This window comes from Siphateles boraxobius, unplaced genomic scaffold (assembly GCF_051911475.1).
Source record: "Siphateles boraxobius isolate OS27281-9 unplaced genomic scaffold, OSU_SipBor_1 20, whole genome shotgun sequence".
In the NCBI taxonomy this organism is placed as follows: Eukaryota; Metazoa; Chordata; class Actinopteri; order Cypriniformes; family Leuciscidae; genus Siphateles; species Siphateles boraxobius.
In genome coordinates this window covers 15144991-15162680 of record NW_027508811.1, presented here as the reverse complement: position 1 = coordinate 15162680, position 17690 = coordinate 15144991, and the positions used below count along the sequence as shown (strand labels likewise).

The following is a 17690-nucleotide window of genomic DNA, read 5'->3' as shown; positions in this document are numbered from 1 at the left end:
GGGTTTGAAAGAAATATTCAATGACTCATAAATACTTCACTTGTTTCATTAGTGGAGGAATCCGCGTTTTTTAACGGATATCCAGAATGATTCAATGACAAATAAATTTTAACAGTCACTTGTCGCCACCTGGTGGTGTAACGATGTAATATATACAATTGTTATTTGAAGCGCCAAGTTACTTTCAGAAGGTGATCTGCCGTAGACATTAGTGTTTACTGTATATCCAAACAAACGCTGTCATTTAGGAATGAGATTGCGTGGGTGTGATCTTTTAACAATTAATCGTGCAGCTCTAGATTGCACAATACAAAACAGTTTAACCTCCACATTTTGAATGGTGATGAAAGGTCAAATTCGATTGCTCACTCGTGAAAACATCCGCTAAGTAAAACCTCTCTGTGCCACCTCACGATCATGGTAAGCCAAGGACATTAATGGCAAGACGGGCACAGTGTGTTTGAGGTTATGTAATGGAGGGAGTGAGTGGGCAGAGGGGTATTGTTCTATAGTATTGTAATGTGTCAAACAGGAGATTTCCTCTCAGGCGCATGTTATCAAACAGATTCAAATCCAAATTGATTTTAAAGAAACATGTGACTTACTTGTCTAGAAAGTCTTTGTCCACCACAGCGCAGATGTCAAGCAGGGGGTTTCCCATCCCGAAAAGGGCATTTTGACTGCAAATAAAAGACGTGCGTCAGATTAAAAAATTAAGAAAACAACTGAGTAATCCTGACAACAGGATAAGCATAGTTACACTAAAAACATAGGGCTTTTATGATTGCCTTGCAGACTATTTTCAGCATTTTCCCCAAAAATTCAAAAAATGTGCACAACTCAAGTATTTTTCTCTTGAGGGGTAAAACTGAACACAACAGAAATTCAGCACGAAAACATGGAAGATTCAGTGAAGCATAAACTGCAGAATATTACATAATTTGAAAAAAAAAAAAAAGTGCTCAGTAATTTTTCCAGAAATCCATATTTGAGCTTCAAGCCAGATGATGTTTTGTCTATGAGTTGCAAAATGACTCAGTATTTTTTTAGCCAGACAGAAAGTCATGTCATAAATGATTTAAAATAGGCACTAAAACATTTAAGAAAGCATTAGACAGTCACTACATCCAACAAACCAAGCATTCAAGCATGTGGCTGAGTGAGTGACTGACCGTTCATTCACCCTGGATGAGACATGTGGTGGAGACCCTACGATTAAAACGTTGCCTCTAATCTATTGTTGACAGACGTGACAAAATTACTCATTTCGCAATGTGTAATGATAAAAGACGATATATTATTCTATATTATTAAATGTAAAGAAATAAGAGAGCACTTACAAATACTAGAAACAAAGAGACATGAATTTTCTATTAACATGAATGAACAGGCAACAAAATTCTTCTAAATGATCTCCATTCGCGCTCCTACATTCAAAGAAACACAATTTAGTACAAGTTATGGGAAACTTGTAAATAAGCACAGATGTGTCAGTGTGGGAGTTTGTGAAGCTTTGTGTGCTCTAAAACAGATGTTTAGGGGGTGCTATTCAACGTAAAAATAAGATCATTTCTGTAGGGACTAAATTTCTGTACAGCTAAAAGTTAAAAACAGCCACCTCAGCAACAAGGTAAATAAGCAAACTATGCAGAAAGGAAACAATATAACACCACATTGTATGAGCTTCCATTAGCCAAAGCACACAAAACACCAAATTCTCTTAAAAACGAACGTTATTTGAGTGTAAAAAAAATATTTGTGTTTAAATTATGGAATGACAAGATTAGAAAACGTATAAAAATACTCAAATAGCTGAATACATGTTTAGCCCTACCTGGCTGTAGGCATGAGGATGGCTTGAGGTGATGCTCACTCGAGTTTAATGAGTCAGACAGCGCTCTGCAAAGTTAGTACTCGGGCGCAAGAGCACCTCGCTGCTGATTGGCTGAAAGAACCGCAGCATCGACTGCTGATTGGCTGAGAAACAGGAGGAGCGTTCGTTGTCCCCTGTTTACGCTTTTTGGCTTAAAATATTTAGGCGCGAAGTGTACAAAAATATACCTAAATGTAAATATTACGCGCAAATACTACATTTACCATCCATTATGTAAATACAAACAATAGTGACCAATATCCATCCGTGAGCTGACATGACAACGCTTGCACACTAGTAGGCATAGTATCATATCGTCTTATTACACTAACCATTAACGTTACCTGAATAACCAACGACACATCTGTCATCATGTCTGAAACTTAATAATGACAGCGCGGCTAAAGCCACAGCATATCTGGAAAGCCTGGTGTCAATAGTTTTGGCACAGAAATACCAACCGGAAAGTGACCTACACAACTTGCAAACAAAATGTGTGCATGCAGTATAAACTGAATGGACACTTCCATTGTGTATAGATACATGTACTGATGTTATTATATGCATGTTTATTAATGCTAATGTACGGCGGGAAGACTTTTTGTGCAGCAGAGCCCGACAGCATAACAAAAGACACGTGGAGCCGAGGAGACGCACTCCAGTGGTCAATATAAAACACTCAAGGACAACGGAAGCATTAATCATAAATACACAACAACACGGGCACATCATTCGTTTAAGTAAATTGATTGTTTAACGATTTGGATATGTTCACTCCTAAAAAGTGCATATGATCACGAATTTGCCAATTAAGCTTGGCAGCAAATGCATTAGCTGCACTCATCGGCATTGCTCATAGCTAATTGGAAAATAGCCAATACATTCTTTTCCATTGAAATAACAATGTGCTTTTGAGAGAAAACACTGAATTGGCAGCACATGGACTTTAAGTGACACGCAAACCACTAACGTTAGACCTCTGACCCAAAAGTGGCCGCAAAGAAACCGTCTCATGTTTTAAAAAATCTACACTCATAAACCGATGCTTGTGTTTACTGTACCTGAGCTGTTTTTCCTCAAGTTTAATCCTTTTGGCTTTAGGTTCATCGGACGCCATGTTGCAGTGTAATAGTGCTCTATCAAATATGCTCCAGGCACCTTGTCGAGCGAATGAAGCATCTGGGAGAGCGGATGGCGGATAGTTCTTTTGAATCGAATCATTTTAATGAATTGATTCACAAAACTGTTCGTTCACGAATCCCAGTGAAACGGAGTAAGTGGTTTTCGTGAACTCTTTCAATCGATTATCGTCTCTTTCGATCATTTCTGATTAATGAGCTGAGGATGGTACAGGTGAGTAAGCTGCTAATAAAATCATTCGATTCTCGGTTCAGTGAGTCAGTAAAAATATAGCAAGTGAACCAAAGATTTGACTGTCTGTGCGAAAGTCACTTTAACAGCAGAATAGCAGAAATTATTATTATTATTTTTAAAAGTGCAAATTGAAGTCTTTATATGACATTAGTATGGAATTTAAATGTACAAGTTTCTAAACTGGATAAAACATGGCAGTGAACTGAATTGGGAAACATGAAATTACAATAAACTCCCATTTTAATAAACTTGAATAAAAAATAAAAAACGTAATCAAAAGTCACTTGATGATTCAAATAACCAGTGAATCTGTCCATTAAACATTTATTTTAAAGAGCTGCTCAAAAGAACCGATTCGGAATGAATCTAGCCGTGGAGGGAAAATTTACCACAGACATATAGCTGTCCCCGTGTATTGCCGGAGCAACCAAAACATTTCTGAACTATTATACAACTTTAATAAATCACACGCTTTGCAGAAATATCGTTTAACATATTTTAAATTACGCTTTGTTTCACAATGATCGACTGTTTGTGTTTTAAATCAACTTTCATTTAAATTCGCGCTAGGCGTATATTTGGACGCATGAACGGGGAAGTAGGAGTGACACATCTGCCACATTTACAAGCGGAGGATATTGCCTGAAAACATTAATCAAGACAGCTGTCAATAGGTAAGGTTTATTTGAAAATAAGTTTAGATGTGTGTAGTTATGAAAAGTTGACATCCTGTATTTGCTCACATAAACATTATAGCCTCACGTAATCGGTAGACACAGGATATCCTCGAACTCTTCTTTCAGGAAACATAACTTTTATGCTTTTGTTTTTAGTGTTTTCTGGGGGTGAAGGTTTTTTTGTTTTGTTTTGTTTTTTACTAACAATCACACAGTCCGACATTATTTAGTATGTTTGTTTGCATCCCGCGAAAATACATTATAAGTTATGAAAGGTTAAAAAAATATGTTCTGAAGAAGGTTTAAAACTGGGCATTTATTGGTATGTCACAAACGTGTTTGTCTCATATTGTGTATCATGAAAGTGGTTGCATGCACAGAGCTAAGGACATGAAATGTAGTTCAGTCAAGTGCATTTAGAACTAGTGGTGTTCAATAGAATTTCTTGTTTAAAATGTTTATTTGTATTATTTAAGTGATGATAAAAGTAGTAACACTCTTTAATTTTACATAAATGTGTGTATATATATATATATAAGTCTTCTATGGTATATTTACCTTAAATTGGCAATTATACTGTCTCTATCTCTATCTTAGCCATGTCTTTGTAATCTGCTTTAAAGCCACTATCCATATTACTTTAAGTTATAGAAATTTAGTTTTATTTATTATATAGTATTAAATTTGCATATTTACCGGAAATTAGATTACAAAGACATGGTTTAAAACAATAAGCAGGGAAATAAATTAGTGGGTGAGTTTGAGTAGCATGAGGTCTCATAAATCAGCCACTCCCTTTTATATTTAGTGTGTATAGGCAGTGTTATAAAAAAAACTTAAAATGTGTAAATTCCATGCATATATTCTCTACACTGGAATAACAGTAGCTCATACCAGTTAGCACCACGGCTTCCATTCTCATCGTCCTGTTTTCATTCCATTGACTTTCCAGCCCTCACCATGATTCACAGCTTGTTCCTGATAAACAATGGTGGAGATTTATTCCTGGAGAAACACTGGAAGAGTGTCATAAGCCGCTCTGTCTGCGATTATTTTTTCGAAGCACGAGAGAAAGCGGTGGAACCTGACAATGTGCCTCCTGTCATTCGCACCCCTCATCACTATCTCATAAACATCTACCGTGAGAAGATCTTCTTTGTTTCTGTCATCCAAACAGAAGTGCCTCCGCTTTTTGTAATAGAATTTTTGCATCGAATTGCAGAGACATTTCAGGTACATAAAAAAAAATCTACTGACAGTGAGTTGTAGAAAATATATTCAAACATAGATTACTGTTCAAAAGTTTGGGGTCAGTAAGATTTCTTAATACTTTTGACACAGTAAATTGGATCAAAAGGGACAGTACATTTTTTTACAATGTTACAAAAGTTTTCTGTTTCAAAATAAATGCTGTTCGTTTGAACTTTCTATTCATTAAATAAGGATAAAAATAATAAATTTCGACATTATTGATAATCAGAAATGTTTTTGAGGAGAAATCAGCACATTAGAATGATTTCTGAAGGATCATGGGACACTAAAGACTGGAGTAAAGATGCTGAAAAATTAGCTTTGCCGTCACAGGAATAAATACATTTTAAAATATTTTCAATTAGAAAACAGTTGTTTAAAAAAAAATCATATCAACCCCAAATTTAGTGCACATTTTATTGTTTATGTCTTGAATAGAATGTGTGTTAATTAATGTTTTTTCTATAATCATTTATGCAGGATTATTTTGGAGAATGTTCTGAGACCACTATCAAGGATAATGTGGTCATAGTCTATGAGCTCTTGGAGGAAATGTTGGATAACGGCTTCCCCCTCGCCACAGAATCCAACATCTTGAAGGAACTTATCAGACCTCCCACAATCCTGCGGTCGATGGTTAACACCATCACAGGTAAGACGACCATAAACCTGAGTATTTTATTTATGGCCATGTGATGTTGAGAATCTAACTGATTCGCAATCTTCAGGTAGCAGTAATGTTGGTGAGACCCTCCCTACTGGTCAGCTCTCAACTATCCCATGGAGGAGAGCAGGTGTTAAATATACCAATAATGAAGCTTATTTTGATGTGGTGGAAGAAATCGACGCCATCCTGGATAAGTCTGGTGAGTCGATTTTCCAGTTAGATTGTGCATGTGAATGCAAGAGTTGTATTTCCTTTCAAGGTAAATGCTGGTGTACTCTTCTGTTTCAGGAACTACAGTTTTTGCAGAAATCCAGGGAGTTATTGATGCTTGTGTCAAACTGTCTGGAATGCCAGACCTTACTCTCTCATTTATGGTGAGAGCATTTAATCACCTGGCTTTCTTTTTGCATACAATTTATTTTCCTGTGTTGTCAACTATATTTAATTTTCACTGCTTCTTTGAAATATCTTGTGCATGTCTGTGCTCTTATTTAACACTTTTTTAACACAACAAAAGGTCAAGAGTACAAGTGTCGCTACTGGGCACCTTTAGTTAACTTGAGGATTGAGTATCTTGGTTATGAACAAAAGACAAAGCATTACACTCCATTTTAAAATATTTTAAACAGCATTTTGCTAATTTAAAAATGATTATGCATGCAGGTTTTATGCTCTCGTTTGATCTCCATCAACAGAACCCCAGACTCCTGGACGACGTGAGCTTTCATCCGTGTGTCCGTTTTAAAAGATGGGAAAGTGAGAGAGTTATCTCCTTCATTCCCCCTGATGGAAACTTTCAGCTCATGTCATATCACATCAGTGCGCAGAAGTACGTGGAGTGAATGGTTAAGGAATAAACCTAAAACATGTCTTTAAGATATTTAGCTTTTTATCTGTTTTTGCAGCCTTGTAGCAATCCCGGTATATGTGAAGCAGAACATCAGTTTCTTTGAGACTGGATCATCAGGAAGACTGGACATCACTGTGGGTCCTAAGCAGACTATGGGAAAGACTGTGGAGTGTTTGGTAGTGACCGTACACATGCCCAAAGTGGTTCTCAGTGCCAACCTCAATGCAACTCAGGGAACCTACAACTATGACCCAGTCACAAAGGTCACAAAGTCTTTCTTTTTTATTGATTGTTATTCATTGTAGTTAGCAGAGTAATTCTAGTAATGACGCTACACATTTTGCTCAGATGGTGACTAATAATTTTTACTGTTGTCTTGTAGATTTTGTTGTGGGACTTAGGGAAACTAAATCCCCAGAAGCTTCCCAATCTGAAAGGAAGTCTAAGTCTGCAGTCTGGAGCTCCTAAACCAGAGGAGAACCCAAGTCTGAACATTGACCTGAAAATCCAGCAGTTGGCCATCTCAGGTAGGCTAGGGCCCTTTTATCAGCTTTGGTCGTTATTCATTGCCAGCAGGACCTTGTGATAAAGCACTGTTGTAATTATCAAGCACAATAAGCTGCCATAACCCTACTTAATTTAGAAAGAAAAAGAAAAATATAGAACAAATAATAAAGTTATTTTCATCTCCTTCCACATGTTTGTATGTGTACGTTGACACACTCTAACATCCAAAGGTTTGGGTCATTTAGATTAAAAAAATAATAATTATTTAGCAGGGATGTATTGAAATGATTTTAAATAAATGCTGTTCTTTTGAACTTTCTATTCTTCAATTCAGCTAAGCCATAAAATAAATTTTAAAATATATTCAAATAAAATGCCGTTATATTTCATAATAGTTCTGTTACTTTATTCTTAATTTGATATTTTGTATAAATGAGTTCACATGTCAGTGTCACAAATTTACTTATTTGATTAATGACCCACGCTGTAAAAAAAATTGTGCTGCCTTAATTTTAACTTAAGACAACTCAAATATCTAAGTTGTCACTTAGTACAAATTCACATTTCAAGTTGGCAGCAGAAACACTTTAAATTGAAAAAACTTTTTTTACAGTGTAGAAATAGTGCATAATCTTACTTATTCATTTTACATCTTAATATTTGATGTAAAACTTTTGAAATCCTAAAAAATAAATAAAGCACCTTTAAAATGTGCTATATAAATACAGTTATGCGTACTTCACTCTCTCTTCTGCTTCACAGGATTGAAAGTGAATCGTCTAGACATGTACGGAGAGAAATATAAACCATTCAAGGGTGTGAAATATGTGACCAAAGCTGGGAAGTTCCAGGTCAGGACATGAGGCCGTCTGCAGAGTATCACAATGATATGCCAAAAGTTTAATAGAGGTGCCATTTTCTAAGTGACAAATCATACAGAATTACAACTGTGCACAATCTCTCTTATTTCTTTACAACATCAAAGTTACATTTATTATTGTAATATTTATCTTTCTTTGTTTTGTGGGAAGTAACTGGCAATTTGCAAGAAGTGAACATCTTTCCACTGCAGAGAACTGGGAGAGTTTTTTTTTCTTTATCAATCTTTATCTTCATATCAATAACATTCCATTAATGTATTAAAACTGTATACTGTTGGATTTAAGGTACAATACATCTCTGCCAGAAACGCTTAGCTTTGTGCCATCAAAAACAAGGATGCTTCTTGTTACAGTAACACTGCACACACATGTTGTTAAAGGTGGAACATGTTAGCACAGAAACCATCTGTTTTAGGTAGTGGAATTTGAGTGAGTGATACAAGCTATTTTCTAATCACATTACTGCGCAACAATACCTGAGAGTTTCTGCACATATACACAGTCCTTATTTTACATAAGCATTATATGCCATGTAATTTCTTTAAGACCAGTGCCCTTTGAATGGAGAAAAAAAAGGCATTTCTTTAAAAGCACAGCCATGCTTATGGCAGGACATATTTACAATGATGCTCTACTTCTCTACTACACAAGCACATCACTGCTCAGAGGTGAATGGCACTTGTACCTGATGAAAAGAGAATTTACTCTAACACTTAAAGTTTGCCAAATACAAGCACTATGGAGCCATTGTGAGCACACGTGAAAATCTGTTCTGTTGCACTGACCTGCAGTGACACTAGATATGAAGGTCTGCCACCTTAATGTAGCTTTGAGGATTTGCACAATCACAAAGAACATACAATTGCATTATTTTTTAAAATGTCAAGGGAACTGCTTAACTGCATTTTAAGATATGTATTTAAACCAAAAGCCTTCAGATTTATAAAGTTTCCAAACAAAATGTGGCATTTTTTCCGTGTCTGACTAATAATTGTTTATTTTAGCTTCATGTGAATATGCTTGAAAGTATTAACAATGAATGTCTGAGAAGTTAAAATCTAACGAGTCCTTTAATCTTTGTGTAGTTATTGAAGTGCAGTACCTGTAACAAATGAGACAGGAACTTGTCCCTTTATTGACACAAGTTTTCAAACGAAACATCTAACAGAACATTTATCAATCTGAGGCACATAAGATGTTTTTTTCTATGGGACACTGACAAAAAGTCAACATTAGTGTCATATATATATATACATTCACAAAGCAGTATTTTCACTCTTTAGAAAGAAATGTTAAATGTCATCAGAACCCAAAACATGCTATTACACATACAAATACAGCCCTGTAAACTTTCACAACAAGGCACTATATTGGGGGCTGAAAAGGACATCTTTCAATGCAAGGCAGTGAAGCATCATGATAGTTTTACTGTTGCTGTACACAGAATTCAGAGTGCATCTTCAGCTAAAGGTGATGAGCTTGTGCCACTGAGCTTTCCATACTAGAATTGCACGATTTCCACACATTTGATTTTGTAGTGTCACTAAAATGATAGATCACCCAAAAATTACACTTATTAATTATTATAAATATTTACCCAAATGTCATTCCAAACCTGTATGACTTACTTTCTTCTGTGGATTTTGAAAAATGTCTGTTTTTATCCATACACTGAAAGTCAATGGGATCCGAAACAACATGTTTGGACCCCACTGACTTTCATTGCATGGACAACAATGTTTTTGAAAATATTTTCTGTTTTAGAACGAAATGAGGGTGAGTAAATGATGAAAGTATTTTCATTGTGGGGTAAACTATCCATTTAAGCATCTCCAGAGTCCAAACACATAGGTATCAACAAGCCACCTTGGTCTTGTTACCCATTCTATCCAAATGGAAGATACATTAAGACAGCTCCATCATCAATATACTACAATCGAAAACAATCTCACTGAGAGAAATGTCAAAATTACAGCTGTAAACTAAAAAGACTAAGCTAAGAGAGAACAGTTCAACTGTTGTGAGGATTGTGCTTTTCTTTTGAAAGGAGTATATGAAATCTCAAAAAACATTCACTCTCTCACAAGCACAAACAGAAAGAGTGAAGTGTGAAAGGAAAAATAATTTCGGTGTTAACTATCCAAGCTTTCACATGTCTGACTCTGTAGTTTTACATGATAGACACGATAGCTTGTGAATATTATGTGTAAAAAACAAAATCTTTGGCATCAACCGTGCCATGCAAAATACATCTCTGTAATGGCATGGCCTATCAAAAAAGGCATTATCCTGTTTAATAAATAGCTAAGCAAAAGTTCATTATAAATATGAGCTAAGAAAAGTTCATTGTAGTGAATTATAACTTAAAACAGCCAGCCGTAAAACATTTTGTTTTTTTTTATCAAAGTAAAGCTCACAACACTATTTGTTGTATATTTGTGACTTAAACATGATCTGTGATAATGATCTGATGAAATATAAGTATAAATATATACAATTTCAATAAGAAAATTTAATTGTCAAAAACTAATTTAAAGTAAATTTCATCATGAACTCCAACATTGTTCGAGAGAGGCATTTAAGTCGTCATGCCATATTTCTCCAATATAAAATAGAAAACTTCTTCATGCTAAAAATATATATACCTGGAATTTGGAAACCCAACATACCAAAAAATATATATTTAAAAAATATGCTTCCTGTGTACTCCTACACTATACCTCCGTAGTGTGAGATAAAGGTAACTACAGCAAACTTTCAGGACAAAAATAGCCTCCATAAAGACAAAATAAGTGTACGAAGTACAAATACCAGCAAGTAAATAAAAATAAGTAATACCAGTCACCCCGAAACTAGAACCGAACGCTAATGTCCAAAAGTTTAAGGATCAGGTCCTTTCCTCCTGCCACCCTTTATCAGACTTCGGACGTTTGAAAAGGCAAGGATGCGAATTGCTGATGGAAAACAACTAGTCCTCAGTTTACTGGTACCAGGGGGTCTTTCGGACCCAGCGAAGAGTGAACCCTGCGTCTGTGCGGATCTTGATGGAGGCGGCTTCTGCTTCTCTGACCGTCTCCTTCACGGACTGCATGAGGTTCTGCGCATTGTGCACGAGCATCTCAGTGGCCTTAAAGACAAACGCAATCAATTTAGTTCTAATCGAATGCAATAAATCCTTCATTTAAGATGGCTGTGAATATGCCTTGCCCTCACCTGCTCAGATTCTTCCTCACTGATGTTTGTACGTCCCAGCATAGTGGCCTTGACTGTGGACAGGATCTTCAGCTGAGTGCTGATAGTTGGGATACGCTCACAAACCTGGATTAAACATTCCGGAGTTTTTTTTAAGGTGACTAAATAACCAGATTTGCAAATACTCATCTATCTGTGCTAGAAGAGAGCTGCACTACTGATGGATGATATTTGTGCCACTGACCTGCAACAGATTTGTGCGAATCCGTTTGTCGGTGCATTGCTTGGCTACCTCTTTAGCCAGCCGCGTGACCTCATCGGAGGCCTTGGCGATGTCCTTGGCACACTGAATAAGGGCACGTTTATTTCCGCTGCCTCCACGCACGAGACGAGACATCTCTGCCATGAGCAAGGCCATGCGCTTCGCTGCTCCAATGATGTCATTACCCTAAGAGCACAAGGACTTTAAATGAGGGTTTGATTACAAACAGGTAAAATGTCAAATATAACTAAAAATTCAATAATACTGTTCCTACAGTCACAGATTGATCATGTAGATAATTTTTGCCTGTTGTTAATCTGTGATTGTTGATAATATAGCTATAACTATATATCTAACTTCAATCTATAACCTTTTAAAAAGTCAGTTAGACAAACAAATAGTGTTTAGAATCACTTCATGTTCATCCAGTACACATTAATCATGCCTTTTTAAAATTAGTATAGGTTCATCATGTCTCTTGAGACAAAGACTGATTATATGATTTTTCCTATATAGGAAATATCACGCTATGTAAAAATAAACTTGCATAAAAATGTTGCGAGTCACGAAGTAGAAAATCACGGAGCCACTAACAAACCTGACTTTTTGCGCACATGTGAAACCGTACACACAGCAGGTACTAATGGAGGAACTAAATTCATATTTACAGGGTACAAAACTTGACAATCATGTGCGCATGAGAAACAACTACATACGCACCAAATATTTCTCTCGTTGCCATTTCCGTAAAACCTACTTTTCCCATACACACAAACAGCATACGTTTCACCCATACGGGGGAAAATTTCTTGGTGTGCATGAGAACGTCTCGGAAATTTTTTTTTCTGCAAATGTAACTTTAGTGGCTCCGTAGAAACTGTTTTTTTTTTTCTCCAACTTATCAACAATATGGTGCCCGTCTAATGAATTTCCAGTATAATTACGTGTCAAAAAATAAGAAATACCTACATTTGAATAGTACACCTTGAGTAGAATTCTGCATTTTCCTTTAGTGAGGCAATTATGTTGGTACACAGGCATGCAGTTTCAGTGTGTTAAAATGTATCATCCTACGATGGCTTTGACATGGTTCATTTAAATGGTTAGAAAAAGAGTGCACAACAAACAGGCATGTGACATGACTTCAACGTGTAATTCTGAAGTCATTGGGAAACTGTCATCCATGGCTTCACAGGTTGGCAAAAGCAGAGTGTTTGGCAGCAGCGGTTGAGTGAATGGTCCCTTGTTCAAAACCGAGGCACAGAGGTATGACACTATCAGAAATGAGCAGGGAAGTGACTTGTGAAGCCAGTATCAGTTTGTCCAAAAAATGCACAACAAACTTGCCATTCCAGTCGCGATCATTGGTCACCCCAGCAGCAAAAAAACCACACCGGACCCAAGTGTGAAGCAATAACAGCAGCAGCAGCAGCTATCTGGTTTCAGCATTCCCACAATAATATCTGGATGCAGAAGGGATGCTGCGGCCTGCCGAGGCCGGAAAAAAGGAGTACCTTACTGGACCACTTGCGAGCCTCCTGATGTAAAGACTGCGCAGCGGCCAGAATGGGCTGGTTAACTGGCTGATTGGAAGACATTAAGAGCAGCTCTGGCTCATAATCATCCTCGTTGTCTGTGAATTCATCCTCATCGTCTATATCTACCTCCGCCTCAGCGGCCTCAAAACCCTCGTCTGTCACCTCAGGCTGGGGAGGGGGGAACCAGCATGGAGAAAGAAGGACAGAGTTAGTACGAGAGGCACTGGATGGAGATTCCCAGGACATGGTTGTGGGAATGGCTGGGTTTAGGATGGCTGGGAGAGGAAGCATTCTGTGTCCTGCTGGGTAACGCCTGCCACAGGGTTTATAATGTCAACTGAAAATTGTGTAACTGATCTATTCTCATGTAAAATTGAGGTAAACTGGGTGGTTAATTTGGACAGAGAGCAAATAAGCAAACCCCCCAACAAGACATGATGGGTTCTCTATAAAAAAGCAACTTTGACAGCTTGTGGAAATTAAATGGTTTTGAATTTGAGCTTGAATGGTACTTAATGGGATGGTTCACCCAAAAAATTTGTCATTACTTAACCTCAAACCTGTATGAGTTTCATTGTTCTGTTGAACACAAAAGAAGATATTTGAAGAATGGTGGGAATGTTGACGGCAGCCATTGACTTCCATAGTATTTTTTTCATAGTTACATCAACTATCTGGTTACCAACATTCTTAAAAATATCTTCTTTTGTGTTCAACAGAGGAAAGAAACCATGTTTGGAACAACATAAGGGTAAGTAATGACAACATTTTCATTTTTGGCAGAACTATGCTTTAACCAATAATCTTCATAAATGACTGGATTTTATTTATTTATTTTGATTAGGCTATGCTATAGAAATTGTCCTTAAAAATATTTTGTTGTTAGAAAAAACATTTTAAAAAAGGATTTTCATTTATTATAACTGGATATAGATTTGTAATTATTTTTAGAGACAATGTATAGCTTCTAAAATATATTATAGATGAGTATAACTAAAATATTTTATATTTTTCTTTCAAAAGTTGGGGTCAGTAAGGCTTTAGGAAATTGCTACTTTTATTAAGCAAGGATGCATTAATTAACTTGATCAAAAGTGACAGTTAAGACATTTATAATTTTATGAAACAATTCTATTTCAAATTATTTATTTCAAATAAATTCTGTTTGAATGTTCAGATCTAAGAATCCTGAACAATGTATCACCGTTTCCACTAAAATATTACAGTACATAGATAGTACATAGATAATAATAAGAATTTTTTTTGAGCAGCAAATCAGCATATCAGAATGATTTCTGAAGGATCATGTGATACTAAAGTGACTAGAGTAATGATGCTAAAATTTCAGCTTACATTTTAAAATATATTAAAATTAGAAAAACAGTTATTTTAAATTGTAATACAATTTCACAATATTTCTTTTACTGTAATTTTGATTAAATAAATGCAGTTTTGGTGCATATAAAAGACTTTTAAAAGCATTTAAAAAAATCATACCTAACCCAAACTTTTGAACAGCAGAGTATCTATCTGCACTATATCATCATTCTATTAATCCATTTATTTCTAATTTTTACACTATATTAAATTGAGAGTATTATCATAACTGAACAAGCAATAAACATGGGGCTGTGTGCAGATACAGACAGGGAAAGACCATGTTAACACGCAAAAGAATAAATAGTTTTCACAAGGACCAAGACAAAGCCAATAAAAGACTGTTGAACTATGATAGAAGTAGAAGAAAAAGCACAGAAACATCCACAAAAGGACAAACGCACAAAGTGGGCTCTCACTATGGTCACCTGATTGGGTTTTATAAGTATTTTTGCTAACATCACTTTCTATCACCTACAAGAGCCTTTGCAATAAGCCTGTATCAGCTCCGTGCTAGTTCCCGTTGATAATGCATCCACTGAGGAAGATATTTCCCATTAGTTAAAAGTTAACTCGGGTAGTCCTGTCTGTCTCGTTTCATAGCAGATGCTCTTTTGGGGTACAGCTGCGAAGAAAAATCATGTATTGCTCCATCACTATGGTAAAAAAAAAAAAGAGTAAATCTACTTGTTAAAGACGTTAGAGATCAAGCATGCAAACACGTCTTTCATAGATGACAGTTTCCGTTCATTTTTCCCCCCTGAAACTGGAATCATCGCAGAGATTTCCACATTTCAGGTTAAAGACAACAAAAACACTCAGATTTGTAAAGAAGCAACATTTCACAATCATAAAGAGCAGTACACAAAAGTGCAAACACATCTCAGTTTCCTTTCCATTTATGACTCTTGGCAGGCTTTTTGTGTTTCACCCTTTCATTTATAATTTGAATTCTTTAAAGTTATTTATTATTTTATTTATCATTGTCATTTAAAAGTATGGGGTCTGTGTTTTTTTTTTGGGGGGGGGGGGGGGGGGGGGGTTATTGTTTGGGGGGGTTGAAAGAAGTCTCTTATGCTCACCAAGACTGCATTTATTTGATCAAAAATATAGTAAAAACTGTAATGTTTTCTGTAATATATTTTAAAATGTAATTTATCCCTGTGATGACAAAGCTGAATTTTCGTTTCTTTTTTTATGAAAAGAATGTTTCAAAGAACAGCATTAATTTGAAATAGAAATCTTTTCCAACAATGTAAAAGTCTTTACTGTCACTTTTGATCAATTTTAAGCATCCATGCTCAAGTAATAATTTCTTTCAAAAATAAATCTTACTGACCCCAAACTTTTGAACAGTAGTGCATATGTAGAAAAATACGAGAAATGATTGTGTGCCTAAAATAAAGTAGATCCACTCACTTTGCTGGACCATTTACGGGCCTCGTCGTGTAGTTGCCTGGCCGCCACCATCATCGGCTCGCTCACCATCTCGCCGGCTTTCTGCTCAGGGAACTCTTCATCTTTCTCCTCTGGGGGTGGAGGTCTCGGGGGAGGAACCTCTCCCTCAGGGAGGGGCGGTTTGGGAGGAGCCTGATCATCATTGACCTGACAGAGACATAGGTGTGTATAATGACACAGGGTGAGTAAATGATGACAGAACTGTTCCTTTAAAGGCATAGTTTACCCAAAAATTTAAATTACCCCATGATTTACTCACCCTCAAGGCATCCTAGGTGTATATTCTAGGTGTATATTCTTCTTTAAGACGAATACAATCGGAGTTATATTTAAAAATGTTTGGCCGGAAGCTAGAATTTTACTTTGTAACGTGTTAAATATAATTTTTTTCTTACACAAAAGCATCGCTTCGCTTCAGGAGGCCTGATTTTATTGTAATTTTATTGACTTCGAAACAGAAACGGCCATTCACTGCCATTATAAAGCTTGGAAGAGCCAGGACATGTTTTAATATAACTTCGTATTGTAATATTGTATTCGTCTGAAAGAAAAATGTCATATACACCTAGGATGACTTGAGGGTGAGTAAATCATGGGCTAATTTTCCTAATTTTTGGGTGAACTATCCCTTTAAGACCTGAATTGATGTAGAGTAGCAGCACTTACATGCAGCTGATCAAGGTCTGGAGGTGGAGGTGGAAATTCAGGCTCCTGAGGCTGGAAGGCTTCCCTGACTTTCCCAACAGCAGCCAGGATCCTATAGCCAGAGTCCAGGAAGCCCTTTTGCAAACCTGCTCAAAAGGGAAAAAAAGATTGTTGTCAGTAACAGCAGTAATAGGTTATCTACAAATGTATTCAGAACATTTACAAAAAAAGACCTGGATCCTGGATGTTTCCTGCCACAGCTTTAGCAGCCATAACCATGGGTGAGATGGTTCTACCAAGATCATCTGAAGCAGCTTTGACTAGTTCTCTGAATTTAGGATCCTCTGAGTTTTCCACTTCCCGCTTGGCGACCAGAAGTACCCTGTTAGCCCGCCGGGCAATGCTCGTAGCCCCTGCAACCAACATCTGGGGCTGAAAATTTGCCATTGCCACCCGGCATTTATCAATGTCTTTCTTAATGGCCTCCTCTGAAGCATCCAAGAGGGATTTAGTGTCAATGGCTTCATCCACAAGACCTGAAATAAAGATTTAAAAAATATTTGATGTGGTAATTTTCTTTTTGATGCATGCTGCTGATGAAAAGAATGAGCTTTTACTGGTCATTTTTTCAATGTTGTCAATCCATTGGTTCTTCATGGTCTCGAAGTGCTCATACGCAGCCTGGTTGCCAGGGTTCTTCAGCAAAATGCGTGCAGCAGAAGTGACCTGCTCATGAGAACAGCAAAACACAGATATACACATCAAACAAACAAATTAGATCACAACTATCTTTATAGTTCCCATTCTGAGAGCTTTATTAGTAAAATTATGAATAAAAAGCAGACAACAATATATCATCACAAATCCATCAAAAAAATTAAGAGAAAAAGGCTACACAAATTACTTTTTTAGGGCGGTCCAACTTAACATGTAAAGTCCTACTTTTTAACAGTAATAAATACAAATTTTTTTGCAAAGTTTTATATATCAAAAAAAGTTAATGTTTTTGAAAGAAGTCATTTAGTTTATCAAAAATACAGTAAGAACAGTAATATTGTCAAATGTTATTACAATTTAAAATAACTGTTTTCCAATTATTTTGTTTTATAATTTATTCCTGTAATGGCAAAGCTGAATT

General features: G+C 36.4%; 3 protein-coding genes across 5 annotated transcripts in view; 1 reads left to right on the top strand and 2 right to left on the bottom strand.

Annotated features, from left to right (window-relative positions):
* adka (adenosine kinase a) overlaps positions 1 to 3082 on the bottom strand; it is a 170408-nt gene extending 167326 nt beyond the window's left edge. Inside the window, exons 1-2 of one of the 2 annotated variants that reach the window (XM_077237060.1) lie at positions 2935 to 3082; positions 606 to 680 (exon numbers count right to left, since the gene is read on the bottom strand). In XM_077237060.1, coding sequence (XP_077093175.1) covers positions 606 to 680; positions 2935 to 2990 — 131 coding nt within the window. In that variant the 5' untranslated portion in view covers positions 2991 to 3082. Of the gene's footprint in view, positions 1 to 605; positions 681 to 1834; positions 1960 to 2934 lie in introns of those variants that run through there. The other variant, XM_077237061.1, reaches the window with a different exon arrangement.
* Positions 3083 to 3619: 537 nt separating this feature from the next.
* On the top strand, positions 3620 to 9041 carry ap3m1 (adaptor related protein complex 3 subunit mu 1). Its single transcript, XM_077237059.1, has 9 exons — positions 3620 to 3921; positions 4877 to 5157; positions 5656 to 5827; positions 5904 to 6041; positions 6131 to 6216; positions 6538 to 6671; positions 6748 to 6955; positions 7075 to 7219; positions 7962 to 9041. Exons 2-9 carry the CDS (start codon positions 4885 to 4887, stop codon positions 8060 to 8062), a joined length of 1257 nt encoding a protein of 418 aa, XP_077093174.1. The 5' UTR covers positions 3620 to 3921; positions 4877 to 4884; the 3' UTR covers positions 8063 to 9041.
* A 7-nt stretch (positions 9042 to 9048) lies between these two features.
* Positions 9049 to 17690, bottom strand: part of vcla (vinculin a) — a 45145-nt gene continuing 36503 nt past the window's right edge. Inside the window, exons 15-22 of one of the 2 annotated variants that reach the window (XM_077237056.1) lie at positions 17170 to 17278; positions 16786 to 17088; positions 16574 to 16698; positions 15869 to 16054; positions 13049 to 13240; positions 11517 to 11720; positions 11294 to 11398; positions 9049 to 11207 (exon numbers count right to left, since the gene is read on the bottom strand). In XM_077237056.1, the coding sequence (XP_077093171.1) occupies positions 11061 to 11207; positions 11294 to 11398; positions 11517 to 11720; positions 13049 to 13240; positions 15869 to 16054; positions 16574 to 16698; positions 16786 to 17088; positions 17170 to 17278 (1371 nt within the window). In that variant the 3' untranslated portion in view covers positions 9049 to 11060. The remainder of the gene's footprint in view (positions 11208 to 11293; positions 11399 to 11516; positions 11721 to 13048; positions 13241 to 15868; positions 16055 to 16573; positions 16699 to 16785; positions 17089 to 17169; positions 17279 to 17690) is intronic. The other variant, XM_077237057.1, reaches the window with a different exon arrangement.

Coding starts and splice junctions, on each gene's coding strand:
- ap3m1 (XM_077237059.1), top strand. CDS start 4,885: ATGATTCACAGCTTGTTCCTGATAAACAATGGTGGAGATTTATTCCTG. Junction 5,158..5,655: donor GAATTGCAGAGACATTTCAG/GTACATAAAAAA, acceptor TCATTTATGCAG/GATTATTTTGGAGAATGTTC. Junction 6,672..6,747: donor TATCACATCAGTGCGCAGAA/GTACGTGGAGTG, acceptor CTGTTTTTGCAG/CCTTGTAGCAATCCCGGTAT.